General features: G+C 44.0%; 2 protein-coding genes across 5 annotated transcripts in view; one reads left to right on the forward strand and one right to left on the reverse strand.

Moving 5' to 3' along the window:
- The window catches only part of PIP4K2A (phosphatidylinositol-5-phosphate 4-kinase type 2 alpha), a 220,035-nt gene that overhangs the window by 103,181 nt on the left and 94,277 nt on the right, over positions 1-22,577 (reverse strand). The window contains exon 2 of one of the 3 annotated variants that reach the window (XM_019497701.2): positions 4,821-4,907. The exons of the other annotated variants lie outside the window; for them this stretch is intronic. The gene's annotated coding sequence lies outside the window, so the exon portion shown is untranslated. The remainder of the gene's footprint in view (positions 1-4,820; positions 4,908-22,577) is intronic. 3 annotated transcript variants of the gene reach the window in all.
- Positions 12,772-21,733, forward strand: LOC132250942 (uncharacterized). Of its 2 annotated transcripts, none has more exons than XM_059729072.1 (2): positions 12,772-13,375; positions 19,109-21,733. In XM_059729072.1, exon 2 carries the CDS (start codon positions 19,733-19,735, stop codon positions 21,215-21,217), a length of 1,485 nt encoding a protein of 494 aa, XP_059585055.1. In that variant the 5' UTR covers positions 12,772-13,375; positions 19,109-19,732; the 3' UTR covers positions 21,218-21,733. The 2 variants fall into 2 exon arrangements, with proteins under 2 accessions (XP_059585055.1, XP_059585054.1); XM_059729071.1 differs by having other exon boundaries at positions 19,125-21,733.

Below are 22,577 nucleotides of genomic sequence, written 5' to 3' on the forward strand. Positions count from 1 at the left end.
TCACTTTAACAAATTATAGATAAAAACAAATCATATATTAAAAATCAAATATCTACCAGAACCTATTTCAATTTGAGTTAAAAAATAATTTTTGTTCTGATTTATGTTCCTTCAAGTAGTGTACATAGAAGGGATTGCATAATAGCTCACAATAGTCTTATTCTTGCATACTGTGTATGAGAGAGGATGGGTATGTGTGTGGTGAAGGAGCTGCCTACATGCTAGGTCCTGGGAGCCAGCTGGGGATATGGGGAGAGGGGGTGCAGAAGCCACAGGCAGCAGGGCTCACCCAGTTAGTTTAGTGCGGATACAGATCATGCTCCTCTCAGCCCCAGCCAGTGTGCTCAGCTTCCCAGCAAGGCTGCTGCCACAGCTGCTGCAGCTGCCCAGGTAGTGCTTGGTCCCCCTACCTCCAGCAGTGGGTCCTCCTTTTCCTCATGCCCCTGCTGTGCCACTTCAGGCGGGAGCAGGGTGGGATGAGATGGTGGGGGGACACACTGCAGTCAGGCAGCCCCTACCCCAGCACACAGGGGCTCAAGCTCCAAGCTGCCTTCCACCCACTTGGCTGCCCACAGGTGGCTGCTTATTGCAGCCACTGGGAAGCTGTGCACACTGGCCAGGGCGGTGCAGTCAGTGGGCGCAGGCCAGGTGTGGATGGAAGCACAGCATGGGCTGCCCTGGGCAGGGCTCAGCCCCATGCGAAGCATTGTGGGGGTAGCTACAGGCTGAATACAAAATCACTTGGGGGGCCAGATCTGGTCTGTAGGCATATTTTGCCCACCCGTCTTAGAATTCACACCACCTCTTTTTAGATGTCAAAAGCTAGTCTGTTAAAAGAACTGCTTTTCCCAAACCCTTATTGCTGGCTAGACTGATAAATAGACATTACAATTTGTCCTCGGTGGTCTGGCAATCTACTTCACAAACAAACAGACTTAATTGCCTGGTTTCTACTTTCTATTCTGTAGCACACTGTACTGGGCAAGTATTTCCTAGACATCTAAATACTACTTGAAATGTGAATGGAGCGGTAGTTGGCTGTATTAGTCTGAAGTCAGACAGAAGGCAGGATAGACATCCAGACTAAGTGAATCACAGATGCATAAATTTTGGTAAGAGAGCTCATTTCATGTACTTCTTCACAGTCAAGGTGTCTGGACAGTGGAATAAGCTCCCTCCAGAGGTGGTGCAATCGCCTACCCTGGAAATCTTCAGAAGGAGACTGGACAGTCACCTTGCTGGGGTCACCTGACCCCCAGTTATCTTTCCTACTTGGTGCAGGGGGCTGGACACAATGACGTTCTGAGGTCCCTTCCGGCCTTACAATCTATGAATCTATGTGGGTGAGGGTGAAGGTCACACCACATCTGTAAAAATGTTCTTGTTCACAAAAGCTTATGCATCTCTGATTCACTTAGTACAGGGGCAGGCAATTATTTTGGGCAGAGGGCCACTTACTGAGTTTTGGTAAGCCATCAAGGGCCACAAGACAGGCAGCCCAGGGCAGATTAATATTAATTTTCTACATTTTTTTAGGGGCCCCACGGGCTGAACAGAATGGCCTAGCAGGCTGCATCCAGCCCCTGGGCCACATTTTGCCCACCCCTGACTTAGTATGTAAGGTGGATCTCTACCTTGCCTTCCACTTAAATGTAAACACACACACACACACACACACACTTTTAGTAAGATGCAACCAAATTACCAAGTCAATAAAAACTCTGCTGTTTAGAGAAGCGGTGTTTAGCAAAATGCATTTAAAGGATAGTTTACCCACAACAAAAGGATACTGTTTACAGGCACATTCCAATCTAAATTGTTTAACTTGCTATTTTAACTCAAAATGTTCTAAGGCCAGAGATCTACAGAACTCATTTATTCAAAAGATTCTTTCAATCCAATAAAGTGTGTCATGGTGGGGTCCTGCAGGAGGGCCGTGCTCTCTTCAAGGCCCCCTTCCCGTGCCAAGTTGGCCCAAAGGCACCCTCAAATTCTCGCCCGCCACGTCTTTGATGTTCCAATATATTAGGGAGGCTGCCTTCACGTATTCTTAGACACTGTTTAGCTGTGCTCCAAGCCCCATGGGCTCCTGGACCCCTTTGTGGGCCCCGTTCTAGAGTGGGTGTTTCAGGGCACCCTAGCTTTATGGGCTATGGGTGGCTCCAACCACCCCTTTACCATGCCCCAAGCCGCACAGCTGGAATAGACGTTGTTCGGTCCAGGTCCACACCCTCTCTCCGGGCCTTCTCAGTAAGGCTGCCCCCTCTCCGGGGCTGGGGTCAATGCTCCCTAAATGCTGCGCCCTCACTGGCACTGGGGTCCCCACACTGCTGTGGGACTCCTATGAGGCCTCCTCCAACCCCTAATAGCCTCACCCAAACCACCGGTATTAAATAGTAACACAAACTCATGCCCCTTGGCTATAACTTAAACTGAAGCCGCCCGACTATAACCACGTTCAAGCCTTCCAGGGATTCTTCATCTCGCAGCAGTGTCAGACGCTGCTCCTGCATCAGGCTTCTCCTTTCTTCAATGACAGAGAGCTCCTTCCTCCTTGGCTGCTGGCAGAGAACTCCCTCTGGTCACAGCCCCTAGGGTTTATAAGGGAGCCAGGCCCTGCCCCTTTCAGTCAGCTGACCAGTTAGCTCCAGTTGCCCTGGCAACCCACAGCTGGGCCCATTATTCACTGCTAGGGCTATTCACTCTAGCAGCTTTCCCTTCTTTATGAGCAGTGTACCTCAGTGCTCTGTGACAAAGTGTATACGAGAATGTCGTCCTGAAATTCATGATTACAGCTGGCACAATGGCAAGAAATGGCTTATCTATGTTACTGTCACACCCTCTTTCCCCATGTATCACCTTGTTCATTTTACCTGCTTATATTTTGTCATAATCCCAAAACAAGCTGTTTGGGGCAGGAAAAGTCCTTGTATATCATGTCCATTCATTGTTTTAGAAACATGAGGACTGATTAGAGTTAGTAGCTCTACTAATATAAACAAGTTAAAGAATTCTGCACAGCTAAAAAAGGACATTTACTATTCGCACAGATCATTTATCAGTCTAGTCAAGCAAACAATGGATACACTCTCTCACCCTCAGAGGGATAAGATTTTTGTTTTGTTTTTTGTTTTAAAGAAACAAACCATAAAATCAAACAACCTCCAATAAGAGATTTCTGTTGCCTCTATTACCAATTACTTAAATTTAAGACAGAGCTTGACCAGTTTATGTTAGGGATTATATATTGTAGTTTCTTACACAGGACCAAGAGGTCCCTTCTAACTGAAGTCCAACTGGTTTGTACCCACTTATTCTCAGGTCACTGCCCTTTAAATAGCTCTTCTTCCTCCCTTATGTATTTGCAGATCCCCCTTATCAGCCTTCATTTTACAAGGCTTAACAAGCCAAGCTCTTCATTTCCTCTTTAAAAAAAAAGGAAAGAGGATCTCCACTCCTCAAACATTCTAGTAACCCTTTTCTGCATTTGTTCCAACTTAGTTAATATTTCTTGAATGCTGGTGGACCAAAATTGTATGCAACATTCTAGGCGAGGGATCAGTTCTTTGTACAGTGGCATTAATAGTTTAGTTCCCTATCCATCCCTTAAGTTTCTCGTTCAATCCATTTTAGTATGGAATTTGCCCTTTTCACTAACATACCACAGGGTTGGCTCTCAGTCACCTTGTGATAGGCTAACACACATGGGTCTCTCATTTATCACTTGCAAAGGAAGAGCTTCCAATTTATGATAGACTTTGGCAGTTCTCATAGGCTTAAGTCTAGGATTTTGTACTATTCAGTTTCATCCCATTTCTAATACTCCAATCGTCAAGATCATCCAGACCTTCCTGCATGAGCTGGGGATATTCCAACTATCCTCTCTGTTAACAGTGCCTCCCAACTCTGAGTCATCAGTATACTTCTTGTGTCACTGAAAAATACCAGTATTAAATGAGTTTGGGCCTAAAACCTCAAGAACTCCACTTGTAACATTTCTCTCAGCCTGCTAATTGCCTTATCTCACACAATATGCTATCGCTTCCCCCTTTAGTCCATTTCTTATCTACATTATAATTCCTCTATTAATTCCCATTTGCTGTGGTACCACATCAAACTTTTATTGACGTTCAGATAAAGGAAATGCAGAAAATTTCATTCATCTAAAAAATACAGTTTCTTATGAAAGTAACATATTTGGTTAGTCTGGCATGATCTACCTTTGAAACATTTTTATCCAATATTTAAATTTGTCTTCCTGTCTGTATTTTCCCCTTCAAATTTTGTTTTAAAGCTCTGATTATTATTGAGATATGACTAACAGGTGTGCAACTGTCTAGATCTTTTTTCCCTTTTTAAAAATAGGTACTATATTTGCTGTTCTCCAATCGTGCAGCACCACCCACAACTTACTAGATGCATTAAGAACCTTGTTACCAGACCATCAATTATGTGCCAGTTCTTTCACATTCTCTGATGGAGATTATCTCACAGTTTCATAGTAGCTAGGGTCAGGAGGGACCTGAACAGATCATCTAGCCTGACCTCCTGCCACAGGCAGGAATGAATGCTGGGTTCACAAGACCCCAGACAGGTGATCTGGCACCACAACGGATGGCAGAAAGCTCCAAGGTTTCCTACCAACTCAGATATGGTAATTTTCATATCTACTCCTCTTTCCCTCTTAGAATGATTTATTTTTCCAATAACTGGAGCAAATAAGTGCAATTACATACTTTGGCAGCAACATCATACACAAAAAAAATGCCTTGATTATCACTATAAACATTTATTAGATACTAACTGTCCAGAAATAATACCTTCAGTGATCATTTTGCCATTCTGCTGCAGGCTAAGTATTTGAATCTCTATATGATGTTTCATAACTCCAAGAAGATTTCCTGATCCTGTGGAACAAAAGATTGTTTTTAGACTAGTTGTGAAGCAGTCAGATGATCATGTGTAAAACTGGAGAGGAAAAAAAAGCTAATGCTCAGGCATCACTGATTCTGAAGTCCTAGAATATACCAGCTGTTTGGGAAAATGTTTCATTACATTACATTAACACCTTCATTTTATTAATATTCTGGTTAATTATCTTTCACAAGCTACAGAATATACTGTAAGACCCTACGGGAAAATTTATAGTGCTACTCCATTGTCAGAATTGCTTAAATTCTGTACAATTATTAGGTTAACAGCCATTTGTCTACTAAAATGCATCTGAAACAGCACCAGGATGATATCTATTTTTAAAAAACTATTCTTAATATGTTGGAGACTTGTTTTCTTAGTAGTCATGTTTGGTTATATCTAATACCATGACTGTAATTCATTTAGCCTCACCATAAATTCATAGGGAAATAAAAAGTCCAGAGAAAAATTACTTTGGAGCCTGTTATGCCCCTTATCATGCCATGTGTTAAATCATATGTATAACCACTGGTTATAACAAATTGGATCTACCACATGGTATCAGAACTAAAGACCTGGCAAATTGGTGGTATGTCCACTGTTAGACCACCAAATGCTGCCAGGTAGCAAGTGGAACTTCAACAACAAAAGTTACTATATGACTGCTGTCATCATCTTTACGAACTAGAGTTGGTTTGATTTATAAACTATTAGTAAGCATTAACTAGAATGGTTTACTTGTATGTAGGCAGACAAGGTTCCTTGGGTGAATTTGATATCTTTTATTAGACCAACCCAAATGTTGGAGAATAGTTATTAAGCAAGCTTTCGGGTTCAAAAACCCTTCGTCAGGCTAAGGACGCTGCAGCAGTTGCTTGTATGTATAACTTTAATCCAAGGGTCTTAGATATTTTCCCTATACTACCCTTCCCTCCATACTATGAAACATGACCTGTCCAATAAAAAGCTCCAAACAGTGCTGCTCAGAGTAGCCCAGGAGGCACAATGACTCAGAATCACAGCCTTGCAGTAAGTTTCCCTGATGTTCTGGAGAGGAAATAAGTTACCCTAAGGCTATACATGGGACATCACATGCTACATGCTGTGCAAGTGGAGCTACAGTGCCTGGAGCAGTGGGAGTGGAAGCCTGCACACAGAGCCACAGCTCTACCTGGGTGAGTGGAAGCCCAGAGGTTCGGCAGAGCTTGCTTTTCCTCCCATGATGGAAGTAGTCACAGGGAATTAGGGGCATCATCCCATGCCCTGATAGGTTAGACCCAGCACATGATTCTGTAAAGTTATGGTACAGTCAAGCAAACCGAGGCTCAGAGACACTTAATGATTTGCTTACAGCAATGCAAGTCTCTAGATCAATCTCAAAAAGATTTTAATAATTCATAGACATTTGTTATAATCAATGTACCATACAGAACGAATGCTGCATCGACTGATTATATCATACTCAGCAGAAGAAATGATGCACTATTAAAAGAAGTTTGTAGAGATCCAGTGATTTTAGTGAGTTACTGAACACACAAAATGGGGAATTCTGAATGTGCAAGTCTCTATTGTTATTACTAACAGCTACACTTGCTACCACACTAGCTGCATTCCTACTCCCATTTCTCTGAACCGCAGAATTGATCATATCATATGAGGTATTATTCACAAATGGCTTGAGAAAGAATTGATCCAGTTTTCAAGTTAATGCTATATACTGTATTTTCTTGCATAGCATACACCACCAAATAAAGACATGCACCTTACTTTGGAAAGGCAACATGAAGAAAAAAGATTTTCCGAGTTAGGTCCACACAAAGCAGAGATAGAGCCTAAATTTTTGCTCACTCACCCCCTCCCTTTCCTGACCAGGCAAAAGCTACTGTTTTAACTCTTTCACAGGTGAACTGTCAAGCAGCTCTTGATTGCTCTGCCAAAACCTGGAATTGTAGCTGCTGCTGAAGCCTGGACTCTATGGGCAGATCTAGAACTTCTAAAAAGAGGTGAAAAACTGCCTGCAAGGCTAAGAAATAAGAAGAGAGACCAAGAGTAGCTAACAAACAGTAGAATGGTCAGAGAAAGGATAACTTGATTAGCGGTATATCAAAACAATTACAAAGGAGAAAGGGTCATTAACACCTATGGAGTGACGAGCTATTAGTAGAAATCAGGTATGTGATGAGCTACAAAGTCAACTGACTTCATTAGTGCTGCCTGTATAGAAGTGACTGCTGCTGGTGGACATTTGGTTTCGAACTTTTTGTGGCACAACAATCAAAGCAGGATACAACTGCACCACTGTGCATCTCCTCTCCCCCACTTCCCTCCCCATACACCAAAATATGCCCCTGATGGATTCCACCTCTCCATCCATGCAGCTGCTGGAGGGAAGAGAAGGAAACACAGCATCAGCCACCTTACAGCATCTCCAAGCTCATACTGTGGACAGAAAATTATCTTTTCCAATTAAGACACGCAGCCCAATTTTGGAAGGCTATTTTGGGACAAAGGTGAGTACCGTATACAAGAAAATACAGTACTCATTTCTACTTTAAAGGGAATACCACACACATGCCTTAAAAAAAACCCACCAATTTCCTGGGTTTACAGTGCCTCTTTTGGGGATAGAGAAAATGAGATACTATCTTTTTTTTGGATCCCAAATTACCAATACATATTTTCATTCTACATGGCATCATAACAGTTTTTGCCCAGGAACTGCATTTATTATTAATAATGTTTGAAGAGTCATACAGGAACTATAAAACAAGAAGCCCAAACAGATCCACGTGATATTTTTAGCCATTTGAAACTATATGGCACCAAACTATATTGTACTCCGCAGCTGGAATACTGTGTCCAGTTCTGGGTGCTGCACTTCAACAAGGACATGGTGAAGCTTGAGAGAGTACAGATAAGGGCCACCCGTATGATCAAAGACTTGCACAGCAAGCCATACAAGGAAAAGGCTGAGGGATCTGGGATTCTTCAGGCTGAAAAAGAGAAGGCTGAGAGGGGACTTGGTAGCAGCTTACTGCTACATCAGGGGAGTACATCCAGGGCTTGGTGAACAACTCTTCACCAGAGCACTCTTGGGGAAAACCAGCAGTAATGGCCACAAACTCCTGGAAGACTATTTCAGGCTCAACACTAGGAAAAATTTCTTCACAGTTTGAGTGTCCAGACTGTGAAATAAGCTCCCTCAAGAGGTGGTGCAATTGCCTGCCCTGGAAATCTTCAAGAGGAGACTGGACAGTCACCTTGCTGGGGTCACCAGACCCCAGCTGTCTTTCCTGCCTTGTGGAGGGAACTGACCTGATGATCTTCCGAGATCCCTTCCAGCTTCACAATCTATGAATCTATAAGGTTACACACAACTTTTGGACCAAATCCATCAGTACACACTGACTCCTTGCTGTACTGGGCAGTTAAGCTGGGTTCAGAGTTGCTTTGCATCACCATGGCAGCTGAAAGAATCTGAAATGTGCACCTCTCCTGCCCTCTACGTGCACGCGTGAATATGCATGCAACACGGAGTCTCCAGTTTTCCCCTTGGCCATCCCTATAGGGCTGGTGCAAAAAGTATATTATAAATCTATTATAATGATTTCTGTAACTAAAAATGCATACCACAGCAGGAATATCAAACTTTCTTTTTGAAGCTCAGAATGAATGACCACTACCAGAATTTTTTTTTTCACCTGTATCTCCCCGAGGTCACAAGCTTCCCTTAGTAAACACAGTGGCTCCTAATGTTGTTATTTAATAGAGAAAAGCATAGCTATTTGCTCCCTCAATCTGCAACTTACTATCTGTGCCTCACTACTGAGGAACCCACCATCTGCCATAGTTTCAGATCAGTTAAGGCACTTCATGTTCAATCTTTTTTGTCTAGGAGATGCCTGGTAAATTTTTCAAGTCAGCATATGATCTTTTGCAATGCCTGACTGAAACAGTTATTACTCATACTCTAGACTAGAGCTATTTATTTAAATACAGAATATCTGTTTCAGGAAATATAATAGGATCTGCTATAGCTAATCACAAAAACAGACTCAAGTAATTCAGAACATTTTTAGAAATGAAAAAGGCATCCAAAAACTCCGTGAGTTTGGAAGAACACTGGGCTCTGAATTTAGATTTGATTATAAACAGAGTGGATAAAGAAAGCCTATAACTCGTAATAACAGGCAAATATGTTTTAATGAGATTTAATTAAAAGAGGAACTATGATGACTTCAAAAAGACCTCAAATTACTACAAATCAATTATATTACTTTAAAATTTTGGCAGCAAAAGCTATATTATTTAATCTTATTTTCCTTAAAGATCAAGTCACTGAACTGGTAGCTGTCAATAGTAAGTACCTAGAATTTGCTGGACTGCTAAGCCAGCTTTTGACTGCAATCCACCTGCAGACAAGGCTAGGAAAAAATTCCTCATTTTGGCCTATTTTACTAGTTGAACTCAATGATTAAGGACAAAGGACCAATTTAAAGAAGAGATGACAGTGCAGGTCTGGGGCCTGGAGTAGAGCCATGATCCACTCCTTGCACATCTCTGTGATGGGTACCAGTTCTGCAGGCACAGGCCCCGGCCTTACCTATCCATCCCACTCCCAAACACTACTTCTTGGCCACCTGTGGCCACATCCCATCCACCCAGCCAAGCACACCCTGCTTATGGGAGTCCCCAGCTGGTCTTTGTGGAGCCCCCACCCACCTGCTCTATCCACCACCCCCCCAGCAAGGGGGTGAGTGCAAGGCAGATGGGTCCAAGGCAGGATAGGATCAATTGGCATCTCCCCACCAGGTGGTGTAAACAGCTGTGTTGGGAGGCCAAGGCTGGGTCAACATCACCCCCCATTGGCCCTCAACAGCTCACAAAAACTCCTTAAGTGGTTTTCCAGTCCAAACAACTGCCCACCCCTAGATTGCAGGTACTGTGCCCTTTATCTGCATATCACCATTGGTAGGCATAGGCAAGTGAGTGAGAAAATTTTTGTGCTGTGATAACAGTATGTTTTAACTGCTTTTATTTTGAATGTAAGAGGCCAAGGAAGTCAGATTTGTGTGCACTGGCCCTGCCTTCTAAAACTGTAAGGTTCATAAGGGGACTGATACCGTAAAAGAAACAAAAGTTGAGTAAATGTAGCTGAGGGGGTCAGTGCTCACCACAACTTTGTGGAAGTGTAGGTTGAAGGGACCCCTGCCAGCTTACAAATCACAAGATAAGGAGAGGCACTAGATAGGAGCTTTCCTAGAGGAATGGTATAAAGGAATAAATACAGACTTCTTGGGCTTGGATCAAACATAGTTATAGGGTGAGGACTGTCCCTTGCACTCCAGGCAGGTTGACTCCTGCAAGTTTCCCCAGATGCAGGGGATGATTTTTAGAACTGCAAGGGGCCTGATCCTTGTTGTGGCAGTGTAGCTTCAGCTCCTTCCCTGCCATCTGCCCTGAGGTGTGGGAGCCAAGCAAAATGCCTTCATGTGCCATGCTCTGGCACATGGGTTGGCGGTTGCTGACCCCTGGTCTACATGTTAATAAGTTGGTTGGTAAGTCAATATTTAGATTGTCTTTACTTAGAAGTTGATCCCACATGGCTTGAAAGATATATACAGGTACATGAACAATCAATTTCACCACTAAATACACCTCATGCTCTTCTGAACACTCAGGTAAAACAAAATTAGCAGTTTCTGTACACTTTTAGGAAATAAAACAACCTTTGAACCCTTTGTTATATAACACATTAAAGCATCTGGAAAAGCAGAAATTTATCAGTTGAACAAGTTGAAAAAGAAAAAGTCATGCTTCTTAGCACTCTCCAATCTGCTACTGTGAATAATTTTTTTCTTTAAAAGTAACTTAAGAATTTACTCTCATACATATGGTTAAGCAGTCCCCAAACAATGTCACAAGACAAGGAGCCACAAAAGCAAAGGAAAGACTTTAGCTACCTATAGTAATTGGACTTTCCTACTAGCTGTTCATTCTAAGAGGTTCATCCAGTATACTTGCACTCATCTCTTCAAGCTCCTTGAATCCACCTACTTTGTCTCATTTATGCATATACAATTTTAATGCCACCATTGTTAAAGCTGTATTTACACTCAGAAGTTATTGACTTTCCGTCTACTAACAGCTTTATAAAAATGTGCTCTAAAGTACCAAAGGAGGCTGAAATAACAGAAAAAAACCTCTTCACTAAGGAACTGCTCCAAGATGTGCAAACTCTAGTACATTGGGGGGGGGGGGGGGAGGGAAATAGCACCTCACTGAAAAAACAAGAGAATACAAACTCCTTCCTCCTTTTTTTAATCAAAGCAGCTATGGACTAAAGAGAAAGTAAGAATGCTGCTATTCCAGCATCTGGTAACTTTCCAATATTTACAAAATCTTCATATGGTATGTCTCCCAGATAGATTTTCTCCCTTGAGTCTAAACACCTTCTGAACTGCCAGCACTGAAAAGAAATTTAGCAATAGAAGCACAGTCACATCTAAAAGATCTGACAACAATTAGGGTGGTCCTGGGCACACACCAGTGCCCACCACCTTGACCAATACTATTTCATTGCTTCCTTGTACTCTCCTACCTACTTGTACATATCCCTCTTAAGACTGCAAGTTCCTTGGAACGGGGACTATCTTTCTGTTCCATGTTTATACAGCATGTACCAAAATGGTGTCCTCCAAAATTGGAGCTCCTGGGTGCTACAAGTTAGTTGCACTGTTCAATAAATAACACAACAATTTGCAGAAGCAGGCAAAGATTTGACAGTTTAGGTATTACCTCTCTCTGATCTGGTTTGACTGCCATTTTCCACATAGTATATTATTAGAGACCAACTGCCACTTGAATTTGTGTCTTAGATACATAATTGTTACTCATTTCCTTTACAATTTTTAAGCAGCAGCTTATGTAGCAGGGGAATATATCAGTGTGGACTCCTCCCCTCAACCAAACACCTCCCGAAAAAGGAGAGGGGAGGCGGGAAAAAAAAAATCAAAGGAGAACAAGCTGCATAATATGCATCACTGTAAACCACTTGCATAATTATGCACTGCAACTTAATTGTTCAATTCATGATACAGTTAATGTGTTGTTATTATTATTCCTTTACTATCACTTTTATCCTGAACATCTCTGCTCAGGAAATAGGCAAAGTTGTAATTATGATTGGAAAAACTATCAGAGAATCACACGATGCATCAGTAATAATCACAAAATCTTATTTATAATTTATCCATCATTTCCATAATTGCTTCATTATTACTTTGTGTGCTAAATCTAAGTTTACATTATGAAGTTCAAGGCAGGGTTATGCCTTTTCTCCCTTGTAAAATACTCTATATCTTCATGACACTGTATAAATTAACAAAGTTTGGGATTGGGAGGAAGAGTAGATTTGTTTCAAAGATCATTTTTCTCTATATAAGGAATTATATTTTACATGCAGCACTTTATGCTTTTCCCACCACAGTACAGAAGGGGAGTCGTAGGGGAATATGGGAACTTAGAACCTGATTCACCCCTACCAGCTATCACATTTGATTCACCCAATAATTTAATTGGGCAATAAATTGGGTCTATACAGGGTAAAGAAATACCTGCATAATTATAATGGCTATAACAACTCTTTTTGTATTGCAATAGTACCTGCAGAGTCTAGCCTGATCATGGTTCAACTCTGACAGGCAATTAAAAGACTAAGAGTCCATACTACAAAAAAGTTTATAGACTTTTTTGTCGAATCATCAGGCCACACACTGATGATTATATTACTTCAGGTACTTGAGACTTGATCCCAGCCTTCTCATCCAGTGTTCAGTGTCTTTCATAGATTTTGTGGAATCAGAAAAAATATATGCCTTAAACTTTGATTATTTTAGTTATAAGATGACATAACCGCTTTGTGTAGAATTGCTGGCTCGGTACAGTAGAACAGATAAGGGCAAGTGTTTGTTCTTTGTAACTCTTCTGCAAATGCTTCGCTCACCGCGGCCTTGAAGGTAAAAAAAAAAAAAAAAGTATGTACAAAGTAGATTTCCAGGTGCAAGAAGGAGGTTTGTGAACTAACCCTATCTCCCCCATAATTCCCATCCTGATAACAGCAAAGAAATAATGAAGTAATATTATAGCCGCTTTTCATGCTAATTTCACTATATGATCACGTGAGTTGTAAGCGACTGTTAAAAAGTATATAAGCCTCCTGATTTTGCTCTTGGGGGGGGACCCCTTCCAAGTGCTTGGGAAATCCATGTCACTTTGGAACTCCCCCTACAGCTGTAGTTTCTTTTGAATAAAAGCTTCTGCTGACCTGACCCAAAAGTACTCTGTGTGTGTTTCCACGACAATTCCTGGTGCCGTGACTCGGATCCAGAACACAGGCTGAGGAAGGAGGACCGCAGGCTACCCCCCCCCCCCCCGAACCCTGAGGCACCAAACTTGAGAGGTAAGAGACCTAATTCAAAATCTCTATTGGGGTTTCGGAGGAGGACTGCCTGTAGGCTCCCAACTTGGCCGTGGTAACTGGATCTGAACCTTGTTAAAACAGGTCAGTCTGAACCTCACTGCCGGCTAAAATTTTCTGTCTGGTAAAGGATCCCATTTTGTGTCTGGTAACGTACGTTTTAGGGAGAAACTGTTTGAGGCACCTTCATCCAACAGCACATCAGGCTTGTAGTTAATTAACTAAGGCGGTGTGGGGTAGGAGGTCTGGCTGACTGAATAAATGTGCATGTGTGTGTGTATTTAGAAATATGAGCCACTGACCAGGACTGAGACTACGGTTGGGCTCAGCCGCCCCAATTCTGCCTGACAGGGCAGTTTTGAAAGCAAGGGGGCCCAACTGGAACCTCGTGACCCAGTGGACAGGGCTTATTGAATGAATGTGTGTGTGTATTTAGAAATATGAGCCACTGACCAGGACTGAGACTACGGTTGGGTTCAGCCGCCCCAATTCTGCCTGACAGGGCAGTTTTGAAAGCAAGGGGACCCAACTGGAACCTCGTGACCCAGTGGACAGGGCGTCTGAGTGATTTTGTCTTTTCCAAACCCCTCGTCCCAGTAGCTTCTGCCGAAAGCAGGAGTGAAAGGATCCCTCTAGTGTTTCCCTCCCCATTTCCATTTTATGAGCCGGTGTCGGGTCAGAAGCCTTTTGTCTGGGCAGTGAAAAACTGCGGGGCAAGGCACTGAGCGGCCCGGACATCCTAAATAAGCCTCTCCTACGTCTCCCTGTGTGACTGAAAATGGGAACAAGTCAGTCTAAACAGGTTCCTGTCCCCCCTAAGGGGACTCCGGCGTACTTTATGTACACACACTATTCTCCCGAGACTTGCAAGTACCTGGATAAGTGGAACTGGTATACTAGGGATGATCCTGTGAAACATTTTCCACAGGAAGGAACATTTGATCAGGATAAAATAGTGCACTTGAGAGGGGCGTTAGAGTCCCGTGGATCCAAAACACCACAAAACCAGTGGGACGCGTTCTTTTATTGGTATGATGAGATGTCCAAAAGGCGGACAGAATCTCAAACTAGGAGCCTAAAAGACTCTCAAGAAAAATTAAAACAGCAGTTAAAAGCTGTTCGGGAGAAATTGGCTGCTCCCCCAAATTACACGCTGGCCACCGCTCCAATGTATCCAGCATTGCCCGGGGCGCCCCCACCACCGGAGCCAGCAGAGGATATCCTTGACCTTTGTTCGAACCCCGCTCTCCTGGGACTCCCACATCAGCAACAACCGGTTCAACATCAGGCTGCAGCCCAGGCTAGTGACCCATTAGCGGAAGCTCCTTCAGTAAATCCATCCACGGAGCTTAATAGTCCGGACTCATCCACCATATCTGCCACTCAATCATCACCAGTGTGGCAATTTACTCCTGGGTCACAACCCACCACAGGTGTATTTAGAAGAATGGGAATAGGCATGGAAAGATCTCCCATCAATCTGAGATCCCGAACTGCACAAGTTTACCCCCTAAGACAAATGCCAGGCGTTGGCACCAATGGACAAAATATAGTAACTGTGCATGCACCCTGGACTCCAGGTGATCTCTACAATTTAACTCAAAAGTTCCCAAAAATCAGGGAAGACCCAGAAAAATTTCAGGAAGAATTGCAGACTGTTATAAATTGTTATAATCCAACATGGGCTGACATTAATCAGCTCATGCGATCCATTTTGCCCAAGGAGACTATGCTACGTCTGTACGCTGCCTGTACTTGGCCAGATCAAAACCCAGGGATTGGCCAAGACTTTATTGACAAGAGAAATGCTTTGGTTCAGGCAGTTCTCACAATTTGCCCAAAAAAGGCAGACTGGACCAAAATAAATACCTGTAAACAAAACAAAAATGAACACCCCAGTGACTATTTAGAACGCCTCAAACAGGCATTTGAACGATACTCAGGAATGGATAACCCAGTCGGAAATGCTAAACAAGCAATAGTGGCAGCATTCATCCAGGGACTTAACCCTAAAATTGCTGAGAAAATTCAAACAGTAATTATTGGCTGGGAAACTAAAGATTTGACCGAAGTCCTTGCTGCGGCTAACCATTTTCATAACAAATTGGAACGGTCTAAAGACAGTGCCGAGTTTAAGTTAATGGCCTTACAGATTTCTCAGTTGCAGGGTCCAGGTAGAGGAAGGGGACGAGGACGGGGAAGGGGAGGCCCGGGTAGATTCAGGGGAAGAGATAGATCCTTGAGCCCACAAAACCCAGGCTATGGGAACCAATGTCATTATTGCAAGCAAGAAGGACATTGGAAATCAGAATGCCCCAACTGCCCCGGCCAAGGACCCAGCCCCCAGCCCCCACCTCCACTTCCTGTCAATTTTCCCAGTGTTGAATAGGACAGCCTGAGGGACAGTGACATCATTGCTCCTTTGCTTGCTACTGACCAATCTGGTCCGTTTGTTGAATGCCTTATTTCTGGTAAACCTGTCTCCTGTCTTGTCGACACCGGAGCGTCCCGCTCCACGCTAAAGGCTGCTGAGTTTCCTTTTCTACCTTATTCTCCTGAAACTGTAAATGCTGTCGGTATAGGCGGACAACCTATCCCACATCCCGTCTCTGAACCTGTCTCCATCTCTATTGGCCCTTTGTCTGAGAATCATGCCTTTCTTCTTAGCCCCTGTGCACCTGTCAACCTTCTTGGTAAGGACTTGCTGTGTAAACTGGGATGCGTGATTTATTGTAGCCCAGATGGTGTTTACCTTGAGGTACCGGAACATAGGGAAACCGAGCTTGTGGCTTTGCTAACCCAGGAGTACTCTGATCCTGACACTTCCTTCTTGCAAGAGGAACTGTTGGCACGAGTACCTCCACAGCTGTGGTCCACCCATGCGAATGAAGTGGGGCACATGCTGAGTGCTGAACCAGTGCGTATCATCCTGAACCCTGCCAAGCCACTTCCTCGTGTCCCACAGTACCCCATCTCAAAGGAAGCTGAGGAAGGGATCAAGCCTGTCGTTTCCTCACTCCTTGAGCATGGGATTATTGTCCCAATACGCTCCCCTTGCAACACACCTATCCTACCTGTCAAAAAACCTGGTAAAGATACGTATCGCTTTGTGCAAGATCTTCGAGCTGTAAATGCTGCTGTGTTACCCGCTTTCCCCGTGGTCCCTAACCCTGCCACTATTCTTTCCTGTATCCCTTCAGATGCTACATATTTCACAGTAGTGGATCTTTGTTCTGCTTTTTTCTCTATCCCCGTTCATAAGGATAGCCAGTATCTGTTTGCATTTACTTATCAGGGATTTCAATATACCTGGACAAGACTCCCTCAGGGATATACAGAGTCCCCAACCCTGTTTTCCCAGATCCTAAAAAAAGATTTGGATCCTATCACGTTCAAAGGGGGGTCCACCCTTGTTCAGTACGTTGATGATCTATTGTTAGCCTCACCCACTTTAGAGGCCTGTGAGCAAGATACTTTGACACTCCTCACAGCTTTAGCTCAGAAAGGCCACAAGGCCTCAAAATCTAAATTGCAGCTCTGCAAGTCTAAGGTACATTATTTAGGGCATGATATCTCAGCAGGAGAACGACACCTTTCCCCTAGTAGAGTTGAAGCTATCCTCAACATTCCCAAACCTATGACTAGAAAACAGATGAGGGGATTCTTAGGTACAACGGGTTATTGTAGACAGTGGATCCTGGGTTATGCTGCTTTCGCAAAACCCTTGCAAGCATTCACTCATGATACCACCCCGGAACCCCTCCCTTGGACTCCTGAAGCCGAACAAGCATTTGTGGTCTTTAAGCAAGCCCTCACTCTTGCTCCTGCTCTTGGACTTCCTAATTATAAGAAACCCTTTACCTTGTTTTGTCATGAACGGGAAGGAATCGCTTTAGGAGTACTCACTCAGCTGCATGGTGAAAAGCATCGCCCAATTGCATATTACAGCTCTGCCCTTGATCCCGTAGCTGCGGGACTTCCTCCTTGCCTCCGTTCAGTTGCAGCTGCTGCCTTGTTGGTTGAAAAGGCAGATTCTCTAGTTTTGGGACACTCTTTAACCGTTGCAGTTCCACATGCTGTGATGGCCCTTCTGCTCAAGGGCAAAACTCAGCACATTTCCAATTCCCGTCTTACTAAATATGAGAAACTTCTACTGTCAGCTGCAAATGTAACCTTAAATCGCTGTTCAATTCTGAATCCTGCGTCACTTCTGCCTATTGCCTCTGATGGTGAGCCTCATGATTGCCTGTCTATCACAACTCAATTGTTAACCCCTCGAACTGACCTCAAGGACATTCCTATCCCGAACTCTGACCTTGTTTTGTTTGTTGATGGTTCCTGTCTTAGAAATGATGCAGGCAAATTAGTTGCGGGATATGCAGTATGCACTCAGTATGCTGTTTTGGAAGCCTATTCTTTACCCCAAGCTCGTTCTGCTCAAGTTGCTGAACTCATTGCTTTAACACGTGATTGCATTCTTGCAAAAAATCAAACCACAACCATTTATACTGACTCTAAGTATGCTTTTGGTGTTGTTCATGATTTTGGACAAATCTGGAAACAAAGAGGGTTCCTCACTTCATCAGGGACCCAAATCAGTCATGGTTGTTATGTAAAAGCGCTCTTAGAAGCTGTTCAATTGCCTCTTGCTATTGCTATTGTTAAATGTAAAGCTCATGAGAAACGGTTTGATGATGTCACACGAGGAAATGATCTGGCAGACCGTTCTGCCAGAAATGCGGCCCTTTCTGGCCCACAGGCTCCTAACTCTGTTTTTGTTTGTTTTTCAGCAAACCAGTCTCCTTTGGCTAGCCTTTCAAGTCTGGCCCTTCTTCAAAATCAGGCCCCAAAAAAGGAAATAAATGACTGGCTGCGTGCAGGATGTTCACTGCACCCCGACTCTCTCTGGCGCTCCCCGGACGGCCGCCTGGTGGCGCCTAGAGAGCTTTTGCCACATCTTGCTCGTTTAACCCACTCTGTGGCCCATACGAGCAAAGGAGGAATGATTGCTACAGTACAAAGAAATTGGTTTGCCCCAAATTTTCCTTCCATGGCACAACAGTACTGTAGCTCCTGTCCCATCTGCTTAGCTCACAACATTGGGCAACGGGTAAAAACGACACCCGCAGCCCATCCCCCTCCATGGGGACCGTTTGTAAATCTGCAAATTGATTTTGTGCAGCTACCTAAGTGCTGTTCTTATGAGTACATTCTTGTTATTATTGATGTGTTCTCTGGATGGGTGGAAGCCTACCCATGCGTACGTGCTGATTCCATCACTGTAGCAAAGAAATTGCTCAAAGAATTCATCCCTAGATTTGGATTGCCCCTCACAATAGATAGTGACCGTGGCACCCATTTCACAGGACAGATAGTAAAAAACATCTGCCAAGCACTCAACATACAGCAACACCTACACTGTAGTTATCATCCACAGTCAAGTGGTGCTGTAGAACGTAAAAACTCTGATTTAAAAACGCGCATTTCGAAGATTTGTGCTGAAACAGGCCTCAAATGGCCTGATGCACTGCCCATTGCTCTTATGCACATTAGAAACACTGTTAACAGAAAACATGGCCTAACCCCTTATGAAATACTCATGGCACGACCCATGAGGATGCCAGCTACACCACCTGTTGCCCCTCACCAAACAGACCTACAATTAACTGATGAAACTGTACTAAATTATTGCAAGGCATTAATGAAGTATGCCAGGTCTGTTCATTCACAGGTCCAAGAAGCCTTACCTCAACCACCGGATGTTCCCTGTCACAACCTCGAACCAGGGGATTGGATCTACGTAAAGGTCTATCAACGGAAAAACGCACTTCAACCCAGATGGAAAGGACCTTTCCAGGTACTTCTAACCACTAATTCTGCTGTTCGTTGCCAAGGTCACCAAACGTGGACTCACGCCTCACACTGCAAGAAGGTATCACCTCCATTGGACCCCGAAGCAGCTGTATTCCAACCAAGGTTGGGATCTTTCCCTGAGGCCAAGGACAAAGACCCTCAGGACCTCACTCAGGCAAGTGAGGAGCATCAGGGTGCAAGTGCTAGTAACCTCTCCCCTGCACCCAACACCTCAGCCCAGCCGGATTCATCAGTTGAAGAACGAAGATATCATCTTCGGCCTCGAAGAAAGTGAATGCTCCCATTCGGAAGATCACCACCTCGATCAAGACCAAGAGCCGACATTATCAGTCCTTTAGGTAACTTGAGCCCAGAGGACGAAGAAAGACTTTGGCTGCCATCCTGGGTTTGGCTGGTAGTGTTCTTTTTCTTACTGGTGCTGGTTATGTTTGTTGTTAAGATTCTTTGTCCCTCCTGTATCTAAAAATGGCACTGATATCCTTATATATCACACTTGGGTATCTCAGTATCACCCAAGGGGGGTGGGAGAAAAATTTGTATTTGCAGATCTCCCATGCGGTGGCTCAAGCTGGAAATAAAAGTGACTGCTGGATATGCTCTCACAGCCCAGCACACCTACACCAAGGAATCCCAATGATCGGAGTACCAATATCCCTCCAGCAACGGGGAACAATAAACGGCGGCTTCGTTAGACACTACTCGTTAGCTGCCCATCGGTCCGCTCCTAAAGAATGGAGGGCCGCCCCTGCTAACTGGATAATCTCCCCAAGAGTAGAGGCGCCTTTCTGTTACAGATCCAACAACACCGGAGCTTATAATAAAGCCACACCTGTAGGACACTACCCTCATTGCCTAACTACTCTAGATTATAGCCCTAGTAGCACCAGTGGAATCCTGTTGGGTAACGTACCCTCTCTCAATTGTACAGGATTCATGGTCTACAACTTTTCTAAGGAACCTCATGTTGCTCTCATTGCAAACAGATCAGAATTTTACATTCACTCCAATTTTACTTCTTGTAATATATCTCGGTCCAGCAGGATAGCAGCTGAACGTGGACCGTCCTATACGATGCATATCAATCGAAAGTGCCGGATAGGGCACAACAACTGTCGAGATTTGAGTACCCTTTCTGCCCCAGGCCTTTACTGGCTCTGCGGAAACAGGGCTCATAAAATCTTGCCCTGGAATTGGGTGGGGGCATGCACTCTTGGACGTGTTATCCCTGGTTTCGAAATGCATAGTGCAATATATCTGGAACAAGTAAAAAATTTCAACCATCACATGAAAAGGGCGGTTAACCCCTTAGCTACCAGAAACACAAGGTTCCATCGATTTGTGAGAACCTTCATACCGTGGCTTGGAGTAAGAGAATTGGAACTAGCCATAATTAACATTTCAGCCACAATGGAAGCTATGGGAAATGCCACTGCGGATGCAATTCAGGCTCTGCAAAAAGAGATCTCCCAGATCTCACAAGTAACTATACAACACCGCATAGCCCTAGATTACCTATTGGTATCCCAGGGAGGAGTATGTGCCTTAGTAAACTCCACCTGTTGTGTCTATGTCAATCAGGACATGCGAATCGAAACTGACATTCGCAAAATCCGAAATCAGTTAAGGGTCCTACATCAAGTGGCCTCAGAAAATACTGACTGGGGTCTAGAAGAAATGTGGTCTTGGCTAACCTCCTGGCTCCCAGATTTCGGGGCCCTTGGCAAGAAAATCCTGTATGGAATATTGGTTGTCTTGATAGTTCTGATAATGTTCTATGTCTTAATGCAACTGATCCTCTGCTGCGTGAAAGCCAGCAGGGGAAGCTTTAGCAAGGCAAGAAAACCCACAGCAGAGTCTAGAATAATGGTGTTACAAAAGTGTGAGCAGATTGAAAGAAAACATGAAAGGCTGCATGATGAAATAGAGGGGCTCATGAGAATGGAAATTTAAGGCTAAAGTGAGACTAAATAGTCTCAAAGGGGGGGGCTGTGGAATCAGAAAAAATATATGCCTTAAACTTTGATTATTTTAGTTATAAGATGACATAACCGCTTTGTGTAGAATTGCTGGCTCGGTACAGTAGAACAGATAAGGGCAAGTGTTTGTTCTTTGTAACTCTTCTGCAAATGCTTCGCTCACCACGGCCTTGAAGGTAGAAAAAAAAAAAAAAGTATGTACAAAGTAGATTTCCAGGTGCAAGAAGGAGGTTTGTGAACTAACCCTATCTCCCCCATAATTCCCATCCTGATAACAGCAAAGAAATAATGAAGTAATATTATAGCCGCTTTTCATGCTAATTTCACTATATGATCACGTGAGTTGTAAGCGACTGTTAAAAAGTATATAAGCCTCCTGATTTTGCTCTTGGGGGGGGACCCCTTCCAAGTGCTTGGGAAATCCATGTCACTTTGGAACTCCCCCTACAGCTGTAGTTTCTTTTGAATAAAAGCTTCTGCTGACCTGACCCAAAAGTACTCTGTGTGTGTTTCCACGACAATTCCATAGACATTAGGGCTGGAAGGGACCTTGGAAGATCATCGAGTCCAGCCCCCTGCCCGAAGGGCAGGAAGTCAGCTGGGGTCATAGGATCCCAGCAAGATAAGCATCCAGTTTGCTCTTGAAGGTGTTCAATGTAGGCGCTTGAACCACCTCCACTGGCAGGCTGTTCCAGAACTCGGGGGCTCGGACAGTAAAGAAATTCTTCCTTATGTCCAGCCTGAAACGGTCTTGTAGTAGTTTATGACCGTTCGACCTAGTCATCATCCCTTGGGGTGCTCTGGTGAACAAACATACCCCCAGATACTGGTGGTCACCCCTGATAAACTTATAGGTGGCCATCAGATCACCCCTGAGCCTGCGCTTTTCCAGGCTAAAGAGCCCCAGGGCTCTCAGCCTGTCATCGTAGGGTCTGTTTCCCTGACCTCTGATCATGTGCGTGGCTCTTCTCTGGACTCTCTCAAGCTTCTCCATATCCTTTTTGAATTGTGGAGCCCCAAACTGGACGCAGTACTCCAGCTGCGGCCTCACCAAGGCCGAGTACAAGGGGAGAATGACGTCCCGGGATTTGCTTGAGAAGCATCTATGGATGCAAGCCAGTGTTTTGGTCGCTTTACTAGCCGCAGCATCGCACTGCAGGCTCATGTTCATCTTGTGGTCAATGATGACCCCCAAGTCTCTTTCTTCCTTAGTGTTAGCCAACATAGCACTGCCGAGCCTATAAGGATGCTGTGGGTTTTTCTTCCCAAGCTGGAGAACCTTGCATTTATCGGTGTTGAACACCATCAGATTCTCGTCCGCCCACTTGCTGAGC

This window comes from Alligator mississippiensis, chromosome 5 (assembly GCF_030867095.1).
Source record: "Alligator mississippiensis isolate rAllMis1 chromosome 5, rAllMis1, whole genome shotgun sequence".
Lineage (NCBI taxonomy): Eukaryota > Metazoa > Chordata > Crocodylia > Alligatoridae > Alligator > Alligator mississippiensis.